General features: G+C 35.4%; 1 protein-coding gene across 1 annotated transcript in view; it reads left to right on the top strand.

Moving 5' to 3' along the window:
- Positions 1–1,344: 1,344 nt before the first annotated feature.
- The window catches only part of LOC102487753 (collagen alpha-1(XIX) chain), a 196,433-nt gene continuing 181,011 nt past the window's right edge, over positions 1,345–16,766 (top strand). The window contains exons 1-3 of the mRNA XM_006159630.2: positions 1,345–1,467; positions 12,779–12,853; positions 13,986–14,085. Of these exons, the coding sequence (XP_006159692.1) occupies positions 1,377–1,467; positions 12,779–12,853; positions 13,986–14,085 (266 nt within the window). The 5' untranslated portion in view covers positions 1,345–1,376. The remainder of the gene's footprint in view (positions 1,468–12,778; positions 12,854–13,985; positions 14,086–16,766) is intronic.

Here is a 16,766-nt window from a genome sequence, read left to right on the forward strand (position 1 = left end):
GCAGAGGTAGGCATTGCATATATCCATATTTCTCTTTCTTTTTTAAAGAGTTATTTTATTTCATTGTATTCATCCTCATTATTATTATGTTTTAATTTGACCGGCAGGGGGGGATGAGTGAGAAAGTAAGCCACCCAGGTCCAGGAGTCAAACCATGATCAACAGTGTGGGAGCCCAGTGCATTAGCCACCATGCCACTTACCGGCCCCCAATTTTCTCTTTCAATTGAAGGAAAGATTACTTTTACAAGTGCAGTAACCAATCTGGTAATAATGATTATTCAATCCAATAACAACATAGTAAGTGTATAGAAAATGTAATGTCAATTAAGCCAAAACATGTAAAATTAATATTCAGAAGGTAAAAACAATTCTGAATAATAAAGTTATATTTTAGAAATATGAATCCTAGTTTATGACACCAAAAACATAAAACACTAAAAAAATGGATAAAATGAACTACATAAAAATGGAAACTTTTGTGCATCAAAGAACACAACAGAATGTAAAGACCATCCACAAAATAGGAAATAAAGTTTGGAAATCATAAATGTGATAAAGAGCTAATATCTGGTATATATAAAGAACTCGTACAATTCAACAGCAAAAAGTAAATGACTGGATTAAAAAAAATCAGCAAAGTATTTTAATACATTTCTCCAAAGTAGGTTTACAGATGGCCAATAAGCACATGAAAAGATACCCAATATGACCAATCATTAGGGAAATGCAGATCAAAACCACAGTAAGATACCATCTTACACCTGTTAGGATGGAAAATTATCAACAAAACCACAGAAACTAAAAAGAGGAAAGATATAATGCAAAGTGAAATAAAATCACAAAAAGAAATGCTGAGTGATTCTACTTATATGAACTACCAACACTCATCAGATTGATTGAGTTCATATGCATTATGTCTTTCCTAAAGGTTCATCCATACTATAGGATGTGTCATAATTGCCTTCCTTTTTAAGGCTGGTTAATATTTTATTGCATATGTACAATACGTTTTGTTTATCCATCGATTCAGTGCCAGGCACTGGAGGAGAGAAAAAAGGGAAGTTTAATGTGCACAGAGTCTTATTCTTGCAATATCAAAGCATTTTTCAGGGTCAGCAGGTGGCTTGGTGGTTAAGGGCGCTGGACTACCACATGGTTGATCGTGGTTTGAGTCCTGGACCTGGAGGCTTGCCTTCTCACTTTTCCTCTCTCTCTGTCTCACTCTGTTTCTCTCTGGTCAGATTTAATAAACAAACTAATAAATAAATAAAAGTTCAGTAAAATCATTCTTTAAAAATAAACAATAAACTCACCTGGAATGTTGTTTTTCTGTTGCAGGTTTGTGACCACTTGTTCACATGGTTTCAAGGTACAATGAGGCACCTTGGCACTTGGAAACATTGGCTTTGGGTAACAATGTTCCTGCTTCCTGCTTCCACTTCTGTGACTGTCAGGGACAAGCCAGGTATTCAGGCCGCTTCTTTGGTCAATCACCAAATATTATTTAGAGTCTTTAACATATTAAACCATCAGTAAAATAAATCTTGTTAAAATGGAAGAGGCTAGAGATTAAACCTACTGATACAGAATCAGTGGTACTTTATTATTATTTTCCTTTGCAAGACATTCATTGAGAATTTCTAAAGTTACTTCAGTATCTTATATGCATATCATCTTAGTCTAACCAGCCTTTCTTTCCTGTCACTGATGTTTACAAATATAAATATATGTATGTATGTCTGTGTGTCTGACATTATATGTCTCTTTTTCTTTTAATGATTACTCAAGCTATACATAGGGAAATTCACTAGTTAAGATGAAAAATGACATATCTAATCTTAATTAGAGAAAAGTAAAAAACAGAACAGTATAAAAAGAAATGTAGTTTAATTATATGTCAGTATTGTAGTATCTCAGAGGAGGGGTAAAAAGGATAATAGATCTTTAGAACTCTTGATTTTTTGTAATTTATTATTTACATTTAATTGTATATGTTTATAGTGTACAATATGGTTTTTCGAAGCATTCATGTGGTATGTGATAATCAAATCAAAGATTTTCCCATAGCCATCATTTTCAACAAAGAACTTTATATTCTTGGGTCTGCTAAATGCTTTTTCCCTGAGGCCCTCCCACCCATTCCCTCACTACCCTCTTCTTGCTCTGCCATCCCACATATCCCATGCAGTTTCTGGTATTGACACTTGCCCTCCCTACTATTCTTTTTTTTTTAAGAGAGATTTTTGCTATGGGGTGTATGCAGTCACCAGAGAGACAGAGAGAGACAGAAAGTGAGAAACTATCCCCCAGGGAAGATGGCCATGCTGCAATCCCTTCTCCTCCATTCTCCTCTCAGGATTTTAAGCACACAAGCAAATGCACGTGGCATGAGTTTTAAGCCACAAGGTTCATGACTCAAACTGTGGTCAGCTACATGAAAGTCCAGTGACATAACCATTATGCCATCTGCTGGTCCCTTGGCCTCTCTACTATTATGTCTTCACATCTTTCCATTTCACCTGTAGAGTGCAGACAATCAGTATATATTGAGCAAGATATACAATGTTTGTCATTCATATAGCACTTTTTAAACCAAATAGACACTATTTATTTGTAATTGTTACGTTTTTCAGTCTTCTCATAAATTCTTTCAAAGAACTTAAAGGCTATTTGAAATATTTACTTCCACCTCTGATTTTGAAAACTGATTATGAGATTAATCAGGAAGACATTTTGTAAACATTGGGTATGTATAAGTTACTGGCCTAAATGTAATTTATATTACAAAGTTGAATTAGACACATTAGAGAAACCATTTGCTAAGGAAAGAAAAGCATCAATTTTTCTATGCAAAATATCACATATAGAATATTCAGAAAATAATCACATAAGATGAGGCATTGTGAGACTTGGAGAGGTTTTGTGCTTATTTTTTTGAATATTTCTATAATTATTTTTGCTGGACAGGTACAAATTACCTCTAGTAGAGACTTTCGAGTTTGAGGCAAACATAAAATTAAAACAATCACTCATAAAAGGTATACCAAATCTTAGACATTCAGAATATTATCTCTTTATGATTTTTCAATAATTTGGCAGGAGGTTCATTTCCTACAACAATCCACATTAAAGTTTGAAATTCTGTTACTGTATAAAGGACATCATACAGATTGGGGAAAAAAATTTTATTGAGAAATAAATCAACCGTAACTTATACCAACAATAGAACAAAAGAGAAAAGAAAAAAAAAAAAAGAAAGAAAGGAAGAGAGAAAAGAGAAAAAAGAAGGAAAGAAACTATTTTATAGATTAGTTTAGTTTGTTCTGGTAATGTTGCTGCTCATTTCTTGTCTATTTATTTCTCTGGTGAGCGAGAGAGAGACACACAGAAACCCCCAACAGGGTCACCACGATCTACCCCAGTCTTAGTCAGCCAATATCACATACACTTCTGGCGTGTACATGGGAGACCTTGGACATGAACCTGGGACTTTCCCATGTGACTTCAGCTTTACAGAGCATTCATTGCGTTACCACTGCACCACTGTGGCTGGTCTATTGCTGCTTTTATTAATTTCTTTATGTGTCTTCATTGTAAGAAACATAGGGGGTCCAGCAGGTGGTGTGGTGGTTAAGGGCACTGGATTGCCACATGACTGGCCACGGTTTGAGTCCCGGACCTGGCGGCTTGCATTCTCTGTCTCTGGTCAAATAAGAAACAATAATAATAACAAATGGAATTAAATAAATAAATAAATCTTTAAAAAGAAAGAAAGGAAGGAAGGAAGAAAAGAAGGAAGAAAGAAAGGTAATATGCTTTGCAATTTAATCAGAAGACTTTTTAAGTTAGAAAGGAGAATGAACTTTTGGTTGATAAGGTAAAGTTTTTAGGCATATGCTAGTGCATAATAAATATTACTGATGATCAGAATGATTGGAAAGATCTATAGTGTGGTTCCACTCCCATTTCGAGAAAGATTTCTGAGTCTCTGCCCTATTTCCATTTTGCAGGTCAGGCTGCAGTGGGCTTTAGTAATTTATATCTTTAACAAACTCCCCAGATGAACTTAATGCAGGATAATATCTAAGGGAAAACTTGGAGAAACACTTCGGGATAATTAAGTGAGGTTTCATTTTTCTGTATTTTTTTCCTCCTCAGTTGGCTATCTTGCATTTTATGCCACCATCAGACTTATTTTACCTTCTTCTTCTTCTTTTTTTTTAAGAGATTTTTGTCTCAGGGAGCATGTACTCCGCAGAGAAAGACAGACAGATAGAGACAATGGACAGTGAGAGAGAAAGTGAGAACTCGCTCCCCCTGAGAGGAGACGGCCATACCCCAATCCTTTCTCTTTCATTCCCCTCCCAGGATCTTGCATGTACCCTGTGTGATTTTCAAGCCACTGGGTCTGGGACTCAAACTATGATTGACCATGTGGGAGTCCAGTGATGTGTCTGCTATGCCATCTTCTGGCCCTTATTTTACTTTTTAAAATTTTATCTTCTTTTATTTAATTTTTTGTTACTTTATTTTTTGCCCTAGTAACTTTTGTTGTTGTTGTGTTAAGAACACTTAATATGAGATCCGCTCTCTTAGTTACTTTTAGGTGTGTGAGGTATGTGTTAAGAACACTTAACATGAGATCTGCTCTCTTAGTTACTTTTAGGTGTGTGAGGTATAAGCACAGTGTTGCACAGCAGAGCTCCAGAACTTAATCCTCTCACATAGGGGAGTGGTCCCCATTTGGGGATACGCCTGATGTGTGTGTGTGTGTGTGTGTGTGTGTGTGTGTTTTTCCAATTTTTAAAAACATGATTATTTAATTTAATTTATTTATTTTAGCTTGACTAGAGAAAGAGAGAGAGAGAGAGAGAAAGTGAGAAAGCAAGCTGCCAGGTCTAGGACTCAAACTGCTGTAAAAATAACAAATAGAGTTAAATAAAGAAATGCCCGTGATGTTTTGTTTCTGTAGCTTAATATCTCAATTCTTTAATCAGATTGTATTTGTTTATAAGACTACCAAAATGGACACATTTTGGTCCAAGTTACTTTACCAAATTGAGCTCTGAGAGATTTTCCTTAGAGTGCAAATTCAAGACATATCTGAATTAAACAAAGACTCACAGAATGCAAAGCACTCAAAAAATTGAGTTGATGTTTTTCATGCCATTTGGTAGAAGGTGCTCACAAAGCAGCACGTGCTGAACGTGCCGTGGAAATTGCTTAACTTCGAGTATCATTTGCAGTAATTGAAAATGTCAGCAGAGCACCGTCAAAAGGATTATTGAAGAATATGACTGACTCTCAGGGCATGGCCTGGCAGGGGTTCTTCTTATGTCTTGTGTATCTGATTCTCAACGCAAGGTTCCCTTTTTAGTTCCCTCATGTGCAAACCTGTGTGTGTGGTCACTAACTGTTTACCGGAGGGAAGTGATTGCATCTAAAAATAAAATATAACAAATCTGAGGGAGAGGCTAGAGTTTCAGCTCTGGAGTCTGTGAAGTTGTCAACAGTCTACTATTAAACCTAAATATATGAAGGACAAGTTGAGATTTTTTGGTGCTCTACACAATCAGAGAATCTTCTCTAGTTTAATTGCTTTGCTTTAACTCTGTAGTATGTTTAATGATCACTTAGAATTATTGTCCCAGTTGGGACAGAATTGAAGAGTAATATGGAGAGATTCAATCACAACTTGAATTTAAAAATTTTATAATTATTAATAATGCAGTCATTTCATGTCATTTAATTAGTTTTACTATTATATTAAGTTATGGAATAAAGAGTATTTGTATATGTTACTACAGATGAACTTCAGTTTGAATGTGACAGTTTCAACTCAGTTGTCAGAAGATGGTGATTAGAATTGTATTGAAATATAACCAATGCTAGTTAATCTCAAAAGTTGCTTTGATCTGTAACTTAAAACAGTTTCTACTATGATGAAAACCTACATATCAAAGCTTTCTACTTTCCTTAGTCTATTCTAATGAGAAAGTACTAAATTATCAAGAATAATTTAAAAAAACAGTAAATAAAAGTCTAAATAAACAGCAATGACAGAATGCCATTTAAATATTTTTTATTTATGGCAAACCTTCAGGTAAAGTGTCTAGATTGAACTGATTATAATGTTTGACCCAGAACTACACACATTACACCTTGTAAGCTAGTTTGCTATTATTTACAAGGGGAAACTATTATTCTGAAAATTTTTTTCTAATTGATACACACTCTTAGACTCAGTAAAAAGTATGCTATTGGGGGAACCAGCAGTTAGCGTAATGGCTATGTCGCTGGACTCCCACGTAGTCGAACACAGTTTGCGTCCCGGATCCGGTGGCTTAAAACTCACGCCGGGCGCTGGTGCGTGCATGCCCAAGATCCCAGAGGAGAATGGAGGAGAAGGGATTGCTGCGTGACCATTCTCCCTGGGGGGTGATTTCTCGCTTTCTGTCTCTATGTCTCTCTCTGTCTGTCTGGCAGAAAAAACTCTCAAAAAAAAAAGTATGCTGTCATGTAGAGAATATGTTTTTAAAATTTCTGTGTTCAATATCGTATCATGCAAACATCCTGGTATCGATAAATATACTTTGTAATTTCTAAATATTGAAAGTGGAGCAAAGCTTCACAATGATTAAAGGATATTGCTCCTAGCCAGGTATTTTCCTTTGAGGGATAATTTTAAACTAACATAAGCAATGCAGGTTCTACAACCTTTTGCAGCCTCTCTGTTGAAATAGGTGGGTTCCCGTTTTTGTTGTTGTTGTTCTTTTGTTTTTCTTGTTTGGTCACTTTTTCTTATTATTTTTGTTATATTCTGGTCCAGAGTACTTTACCTGATTTTGTTAACACATGTTTTTCTTCCAGCCTGGGATACTCAATATCCCCTTATCGGAGGTTCTGGCAAAGAATGATGTGTGGAGGATGTGGGAGCTAAAGGCTGCCAGTAACAATGAAATAAAGAGGCTTTTCTTTTTTTTTTTTCTAGAAAGATTTTTGCTATAGGGCACATGCGCTTGCTGGAGAGACAGACAGAGAGAGAGAGAAAGTGAGAAATCACCCACCAGAGAAGAAGGCCATGTCGCAATCCCTTCTTCATTCTCCTCTCTGGATATTTGGGCATGCACGTGCATACATTGGCCAGCTTGAGTTTCAAGCCTCCAGGTCCAGGACTTGAACCACAGTCGACTATGTGGAAGTCCTGTCACGTGATCATTACGCCATCTGCTGGTCCCAATAAGAGGCCTTTATAAAATGCAAAGTGTCTGAAAGATATTGTTTTGATCCATTTATGAAAGGATAACAAACACGTTTTTTTATCTGTGGTAAGTCATTGCTCTTCACCTCCCGCAACTCTAATCTTGAGAGAAGTGCTCTGTCTTGAATTTCGTTACTATAGGTAAAGAAAACAATTTTCCTTAATGCATATTAGAGAACATTGATAAATAAAACTCTTCTTGACCTGTGCAGATTTTAACTATCTTTATAGGTAATGATAATAATTCCACATATATTATGTGTACTCCTGAGGATAAGAAGAAATAGGAAAACCAAAGCTGGAAAAATGGACACGGGAAGAGAAGTGTTGTAATTTCTCAGGGATAGTCCTTGTCCTTCTTCACTTTGTTTTTTTCTTTAAGTTTATTTACTTATTTCCTCTGAAAGAGAGAGAGAGAGAAAGAGAGAGACTTTAACAGGATCTTCACATATGATTCACTCTCAGCCTCAGCCAACCTGGATCACGTGTGCACACATGTCAGGGCGGCACTAGGACATGAACATGGGCTTCTCATATGGGTCCAGGTGCATGACTGCTGTACCACTGCCTGATCCTCTTCTTTTCCAGTCTTACGTCTTACGTGATTTCATTCAAATTCATGATTTAGGAATTAGATATGATCTCTATGTCAGTCATTCTTAAATTTACTTCACATCCCGGACCTCCCGGACCTCTTTTCAAGTTCTATATCTGTATTTCTAACTGCCTTTTCAAACTTCGCCACTAACATCTAATAATGACCTCTCATACTTGGTATTCATAATGCTTTCTTTTCCCACAATTAGTTAATTTACTCCTTGCTGAATCTCCTAATATTTTGCTAGCAGCATTTATTTCAGTAAACTAAACCTTTACCTAGCTAAGCAAGCCAGCTCTCTCTTCTCCCTGCAGTTGATCCATTACCTCATCCTGTTGATTCTTTTTATTTTGGAGAGGTTTTTGCTATAGGGCGCGTGTGCTCGCCAGACAGACAGAGAGAGACAGAGAGACAGAAAGTGAGAAATCACCCCCCAGGGGGGATGGTCACGCCGCAATCCCTTCTCCTCCATTCTCCTCTCGGGATCTTGAGCACGCACGCACACGTGCCCGGCGTGAGTTTTAAGCCACTGGGTCTGGAACGCGAACCGTGGTCGACTACATGGGAGTCCACCAACATAGCCATTACGCTAACTGCTGGTTCCCCATCCTGTTGATTCTTGTATCTAAATTCCTTCCCCTTTTGTCCATCTTCAGAATTATTTTAGTCCAAGCTATGGTCATATTCTGGCCTCACAACATGCAGCTTGTGTTGCCAGTTAAAATATAGGCCACCCAGTGAAATGACTTCACCTCCTGGGTCTTCTTTTTTTTTAGAATTATTTATTTTTACTTAATCCCATTTGTTATTATTTTCATTATTTAATTTGACCAGAGCGAGACAGAGAGAGAGAGAGAAAGGGAAAACAGGAAAGCAAGCCGCCAGGTACAGGACTCAAATTGCAATTTGCCATGTGAGAATCCTGCACCCTTATCCACCAGACCACCTGCCAGCCCCTCCCGGCTCTTAAGACTGGCGGCCTCTGAGGTCACATAGAGTATCTAGGCCATTTTTCAGTATGAGCATCACAACATTCACAAATCTTCTAGATATGAAAACAGTTGTAAAAATGAAAAATTAAATAATGGATTTAATTGGTCTGGGTTTCTCAGATATTTGGGAGGAGAAAGAAAATTCAATATGCTTTCAGTGAATAATATATAAAACTGAACACTTTTATAAGAGTGATTATAGAAAATACTAGAACAAAGGTAAGAAAAATAAGCATCAAAAGACTTGATCTAAGCCAGCTGTGGTGGTGCAGTGATAATGCAATGCTCTGCGATGCTGAGACTAAATAGGAAGGTCTCAAGTTCAAGTCTTGAGGTCTCCTTGCATACAACAGGTACAGACCTGTGATCCAGACTGGCCGAACTGGGGGGGTGGATCAGGGTGTAACGACTCTATTGGGGAGCATTATCTCTCTCTCTCTCTCTCATGGAAAAAATAAGTATATTCAAAGAGCCTTTGAAGTGACACTGCTACAAAGTGCTTCACCTTTGTCTACCTGACAGAATTATTTCCATATTGATCTGTAGATCTTCAAAGTACACATACATTTACTAAAAGATGTACTTTACTTTTTTATTAAAGTATATATTGCAATACCCAGAGAAATGAACATACCTAGCTTGTGTTAGCTACTTTCACTGCCTTACTCATTTTATGTGGTAGATACATAAGCCTCACACATTTAGACTGCTGTGCCTTCCATCTTACCTACAAATAAATATAATTACTTTTACTTGGTTTTGTTCATCTTTTCACAATAAAGCATTGCTAAGGATATAAAATGGCTTTTGATTTTCATAAAGACTTTTAGTAGAGAAATGCTTTCATAAACCTTGCTGGAAATGTTAAATTCCATTCATTTCAAAGTGACAGGTTTATTACTTTGACATCATCAGATATTCACTAAGTCCTCAGAAGAATTTAAGTAAGATATATACTGTTTCCAACTTGGCAGCAGGCCAGCATACCTCCTCCTCATTACCACTGTCGTCAGAGTGTGCCAAGTCCCTTTTCAACTGTCGTGAGATTTGTTTTGCCAGTCATGTATGGGCATTTTACTGCACGCATTGTGAAGTACTTAAAGTTAATCTTATTTATTGCAGTCATATAATCATTCCTAGTCATTTGTAAAAATTTGATCAGAATTGTGTATTTTTTAAGTTTTATAAGAATTACTTTTAGCTTAAAATACTTTCTCACAGAAATACTATTTTCCTACTTTTGTTGACGTGTTTCTGAACACACCAAAGTCACGCACTTTTACCTATGTTTTTAGATACCTGTAAAACTGTCACTCAGATAAAAATACAGGACATTTCCAGAACCCCAGAAGTTTTCTCTGTACCTATTCCCAGTTAACACCCCACAGATTAGCTGTACAATCACTTGAACTTCCTATGTGGAATTATGCTGTATGTACTCTTTAGGGAATAGTTTTTTTCTCACTTAGTATTATATATGTATTGGCTGTTTGGATATGATATTTTTGTGAGGTGTTTAAGTCTTTTTGCACATTTTCAACATAAGATATTTAACTTACTGCTTTGTGGAAGTTTATTGTGTGTTCTGGATATGACACTTTATTGAATATAATCACTGCAAACACCTCCCAGTCTATCTATGGCTTTACTTTTCATCTGTTTAACCTTGTCTTTTGATTAATAAAGACTTTTATTTTAATGAAGTCCAATTTATCCATCTTTTCTTTTATGATTCATTCTTTCTGTGCTCCTTTCAGGAAATGATTGCTACCTTAGATTGATGAAGAGTTTATGGTTTTCTTTGTAGATGCTTTATTGTTTTCCCCTTCACACTTATGTGTTTGATTAATTAATTTCTATTTAGTTAATTAATTATTTTCTGTGCATTTTGCAAAGTAAGGGCCAAGCAAGGTTCAGTGTTTTTCTATGTGGATTTTCAATTGACTGAGCACAGTTTATTGAAAAGACCATCCTTTCTCCACAGAATTGCAGTAGCCCCTTTGTGAAAGTGAAAAAATCATATGTTCATGGCTCTGTGTATATATATATACATATATATATATATATATACATATATATATATATATGTGTGTATATACACATATATATATACACATATATATGCACCAAAACGACATTCCAAAAATTCCTACTTGATATATATACACATATATATATATATGTGTATATACACATATATATATACACATATATATGCACCAAAACGACATTCCAAAAATTCCTACTTGATTGTTTTTCTCTAGCTATTCTTTAATTTTTATTTTGGCTATGTATGTTAGGGATTTGTGTGTGTGTGTGTATAATTCCATATAAATTTGAAAATAAGTTTGTCAGTGTTTACACACACACACACACACACACACACACACCCCACCCTTTGGGGATTTTACTTGGCACTGTGCTGAACTTAGAGATAATACTGAGAACTGACATCTTAGCAATATTGAGTTTTCCTATCTAAGTACTTGGTTTATTCCTTCAGTTATTTAGATGTTTAGTTCTCTCAGGAATGTTCTGTAGTCTTTGGTGCAGAGATATTAGATGAGATATGTGGTTTTCATAAAAATGACTATGAATTCACATCAACAACTGATAATGTTTACAAAGTATTCAATAATTTGATTATTTTTATACCCATATTCAGGTTAAGATATTTAAGACAGTAATATCCAAAGTAGCCAAGCAACCTCTAAAACTAGTAATTTCACTCAATTTACAAATAGTATATTCCAAATGTATATTTTTATTTATTAACTTTTTACTTCTAAGTTTGATTAAGTGGTAACAATATTTAGAAAGTGGTTTATTATTCTGGTTAAATATGTTGAGATGATGCCCTGTAGCCAGGCTCAAGGTCTGTGATATATTGATATTTATTAAATGAGGGGCTGAAGAGCTCAGCAGCTGGACTGGAGAATCGGCAGCTTCTACTTCCCACAGATCAGGACATTGATTGTGTTTTAAACAGTTTATCTACTCTCTGTATTTAAAGATTTTAAGTCACTAAACTGAAGCAGGGATTGTAGACCTGGAGAATTAAAATTGTGATTGCATGAGGCCAAAATATTTAATCAATTTAGTTTAAGATCCTAAAATATAGATCTTAACTGTCCAAGGTACAGTTACATTAAGTAATTTGAAATTTGGCTGCCATTTCTAAACTAACTATTAAATTTGTAGCATCTAGTTTGGATTAGATTGAACCATAACCTAGATATTAAAAATTTAGTGTGTACTGTGTCTGTATTGTGGTTATACTGAGCATGTAAATTCATTGTAGACTAATTCATTGGAGACTAACTTTATCTTTCATTTCTTTGATTATCACTAAGTGTCTTAGAATATAATTAATACTTTCTCAATAACTATTATCTCATGGTTTTTCATTATAGTCCACATTTTTAGGACAAAGGTCTCTCTGTCATTTTTTAAATCTTATTTTAGTAACTTCCATCTATGTCTTTTTATCTTCTCAAAGCCTGAAATAATCTTCAAACTTGTTTTACAATATAGTAAGAGTTCTTTTGTTTTCATAATAGCGTATACTTTGAATATGAAAGTTTAATGATGCTGCTAAATCCAGCTAATTACCTAATGTTGAGTATATAGCAATAATGAGAATGTTAGAATAATATTGATAATAATAATAAAAGCTAAAACTAACAAGAACTCACTGTGTACCAGACAGTGTTCTAAACACTTGACTTGAATACCCATAAAACCCTTACAAATGCACTATGAGTGGGGAAAATCTTATTCTCATTTTACAGAAATGTAATAAAACATTCTAATTTATTTCCATTTTAATCTTAAATTCCTGATTGTATTGTATGACTCAAGTTTATTTGAAAAAATCTGATATACAATGTGGTACAAGTCATCTATGATCTTTTTTTATTAATAGAAAAAACATGTCCTATACTGAGAGCAGAAGGACATCAGCTTACACAAGACAACAGAAATAAACTTGAAGTTTCAGGTAAGCATTATAATCCTTGGCAAAGTGGAATTTTCTATAAAATTACCATTACAGATGATTCTTTGACATCACAATGTAAGATCATAGCATAAATATGAAATTAAAACTAGATGGCATAGGGACCAGCAGTTGGCATAATGGCTGTGATGCTGGACTCTCATGTAGCTGACCACAGTTTGAGTCCTGGATCCAGTGGCTTAAACTCATGCCGGGCATGTGTGCGTGTGTGCCCAAGATCCCTGGAGGAGAAGGGATTGAGGCATGACCATCCTCCCTATGGGGTGATTTCACACTTTCTGTCTCTCTGTCTCTCTGTCTTTCTGGTGAACTCATACACCCAATAGCAAAAAACTCTCAAAAAAAAAATAGATGATATAGAAAAACTGTTGGGAATAGAGTTCTATATTGTTTAAGATTAAGTAATACTTCAACTTCTCGGATAAATAAAGTCATTTAAAATTATAAAAATTGTATACCTTGAATAAATTTTGAAATAAGAAAATTTATGAGAAGATGTCACCAACCAGATATAATCATGCTTAACATTTTGATGTAACATTGCTTTCTTTCTCCTTCCTTCCACCTCTTTTTCTTCTCTTTCTCTCCCTCACACACTCATATATGTATGTGTATATATATATATATATATATATATATAATTATAGTAAATATATTGTATGGAAATCCAAGATTTACCCTCATCAATATACATTCTTTTAAAGCATATATTTTTTTAAGAGATTGCTTTGGTTTTAACCAAACCTACTGTTTTTCATCTATCTAATATTCTGCCTTTAGACCTCTAAACTGCTACAATGAGCTAATTTAATTATTTGTTTAGGATAATTCATAGGTCAAAAAAATTTCTATTTGAATATTTAGTAATATTTGTGACTTTTTCTCCAGAAAGTTAGCTATATATTTTATATGCAGGATGAATTTCATTCTCCTATACCCTGAAAGAAAAATAAAAATCAAGAAATTTTATCAATTCCAAACAGCAGGATTTAATTTTAAATAAACCAGTCTATAGATAAAAACAACAAAAATATCTTATATAAAAATCAATGTTTGTGTGAGTTTGCCGAATTTAATAAAACTGCTTGATTAAATCATGTGTCATATTTCCCAGGTTTTGATCTAGGAGAGAGCTTTTCTCTGCGACGTGCATTTTGTGAAGGTGATAAAACCTGTTTCAAATTGGGAAGTGCACTTCTTATTAGAGATACTATGTAAGTAAAGTAATACTTTTTAAACATTTTTAATAATACTACACAAATTATTTTCTAAGGAAATTCCGAATAATTTTTTTTAAAAAGTCTTCTCAATAGTATCATCTTCTCTTTAGTGCTGTGATAAATATGCTGCTTTGTGAATATATTTTTTATGAATATTTTTCCAGTCTGATTTTCTCTATAGTGTAATATATCATTTACATGTTCAGTGAAAAGTATACACTTTTGAGGAAAGATAGTTAAATCACTTCTGAAGACATATATTTTCATTTAAAATAAACATAGCCAATATTAGAGATTTTATTTTTCTTTCTTTCTTTTTTTATTGCTATATAGTACGTGTGCTCACCAGAGAAAGGGAAAGTACAAAATCACCCCCCGGAGGGGATGGTGACACTGTCTTCTTCAGCAGTCTCCTTCTCAAGATTTTGGGCATGCACACGCATGTGCCTGGTGTGACTTTTAAGCCATCGGGTCCAAAACTTGAACTGCACAATCAGCCATGTGAGATTCACTCTACCTACAGACCCAACAAATAGTAGTTTTTTTTTTTGAATTATTCCTTTAATTTTATTTACTGTCATTTTTTTTTTTTAATTTACCAGAGAGAGAGAGAGAGAGGGAAAGCAAGAGAGCAAGCCACCAGGTCTGGGACTCGAACTACAGTCAGCCATGTGGGAGTCTAGTGCCCTAACATGACATTACATGCCAGCCCAGTACTAGGTTTTAAAATGTGAACACATAAAATGCAATGTAGACTCTGTGATGAAAGACTGATATACATTTTATTTATTTCAAAATTTACTGTGCTTCATGATAAATGAAAAGAACTTAGCCCTACGGTGTTCATCATACACCTTTTGTAGATTCTGTAGTAAATAAAAACTGTTTTGTGGTTCTTGATACTTAGTACATTTTAGAATGGAAAATCTTCAATTTAAGATCTTTGGATTTACCAAAAATTTTCTTTGTTATTTTATATTTCTTTTTTCTGCTGATATATCTAGGATAAAAAAAATCACTTGCCATTTAAATATTGACAATCAGTGAGCACTTACATAGGGCAAAGAGTTTCCTATAAGGTTGGCAATAATTTGGGGATGAATTGGTAGTAATTCAGAAAGTTGACCCACCAGGAAAGCAGGTAGCACAAATAGTTTTGATAGGCTTTTAAAAGTTTATTTGCTCATTTCTTCATGAGAGAGAGAGACAGAGATCGGGAGAAAGAAGAGCATTCCCAATAGAATCTTCTTGTGTTCTAACCTGGTATGAGCCTGTCATGGCCAGGGAGGCGCCAGAGTGCAAACCTGGGACCTTCTCTAGTGAGTCCAGCCTCCCGTAGAGTTGTTTACTGTATGCCTCCAGGCTGCCTAGTGGCCATGATATTTATTTCTGTAGTGTAACATGAACATACCCATGTATGAATACATAGTGATGAAAAAAAGCATCAAAATTCCATTTGATTTCATGTACAACACAGACGATTTTGTGTGAAAACATATATAGATATTTTAGTTCCTGATAGGTAGTTTAATACTTACATTACAGACAAGATATTTTTAAATGTCAGCATTTGAATTCTCAAAGGGGAATATTGCATTAATCATCTCATTGCCTATCCTGACATGCTCTGTAACAAACTACATTTTTTAGTCACTTTTCCTTGTGAAAAGTTTTGTCTTTAACTCTCTATTTTATGATACTCTAGGTAATTTTAGTTTAATGACATTGTTCCTTAAAAGTAAACTGCTCAGGGTGCCAGCAGGTGGTGTAGTGGTTAGGGTGCTGGTCGACTGTGGTTCGAGTTTCATATCTGGTCGCTTTGCAATCATACCAGGAGCGCATGTGTTTGAGTGCCCAAAATCCCAGGAGGAGAATGGTAGAGAAGGGATGTGGTGGGGCCATCCTCCCTGGGGGTGACTTTTCACCTTCCATTTCACTGTCTCTTTCTGGCGAGTGCACATGCTTTATAGCAAAAACATTAAAAAAAAAAAAAAAGAAAAAAGAAAGAAAGAAAAGTGAACTGCTCAGGCCAACAGATAGTGTGGAGGTTAACACGCTGGACCCCACATGGCTGACGGTGTAGTTGGAGTCTTGGACTAGTGGCTTGAAAAGTCACACCGGGTATTTGAATGCATTCCTAAAATCCAAAGAGGAGAATAGAGAAGGGAATGTGGCATGTTCATTTTCTCTGGAGGGTGATTTCCCACTTTTCCACTCATTCTCTCTCTCTCGCTCTCTCTCTCTCTCTCAAGTGCTCTGTAACCAAAAAAAAAATAAATAAATAATTAAAGGAAACTGCTCATTGGGACCAGCAGATGGCGTAATAGTTATATTGCTAAGCTCCCACGTGGTCTATCGCAGTTAGTCCCGCAAACTGCTAGGGACCAGCAGATGGCGTAATAGTTATATTGCTAAGCTCCCACGTGGTCTATCGCAGTTAGTCCCGCAGTTAGTCCCGGACAAGTGGCTTAAACTCATGCTGGGTACATGTGTGCTCATGCCCAAAACCCCAAGAGGAGAATGGAGAAGGGATTGCAGGGTGGGGCCACTTGGCTTGGGGAATGATTGCTCGTTTTCTGATTCTCTGTCTCTCTCTATCTCCAGCTAGCACACGTGCCTATAGCAAAACAAACAAACAAAAACTCTCTCTCTCTCTCAAAAAAAAAAAAAAAAAA

The sequence above is a fragment of the Tupaia chinensis genome, unplaced genomic scaffold (assembly GCF_000334495.1).
Source record: "Tupaia chinensis unplaced genomic scaffold, TupChi_1.0 Scaffold000639_1, whole genome shotgun sequence".
In the NCBI taxonomy this organism is placed as follows: domain Eukaryota; kingdom Metazoa; phylum Chordata; class Mammalia; order Scandentia; family Tupaiidae; genus Tupaia; species Tupaia belangeri.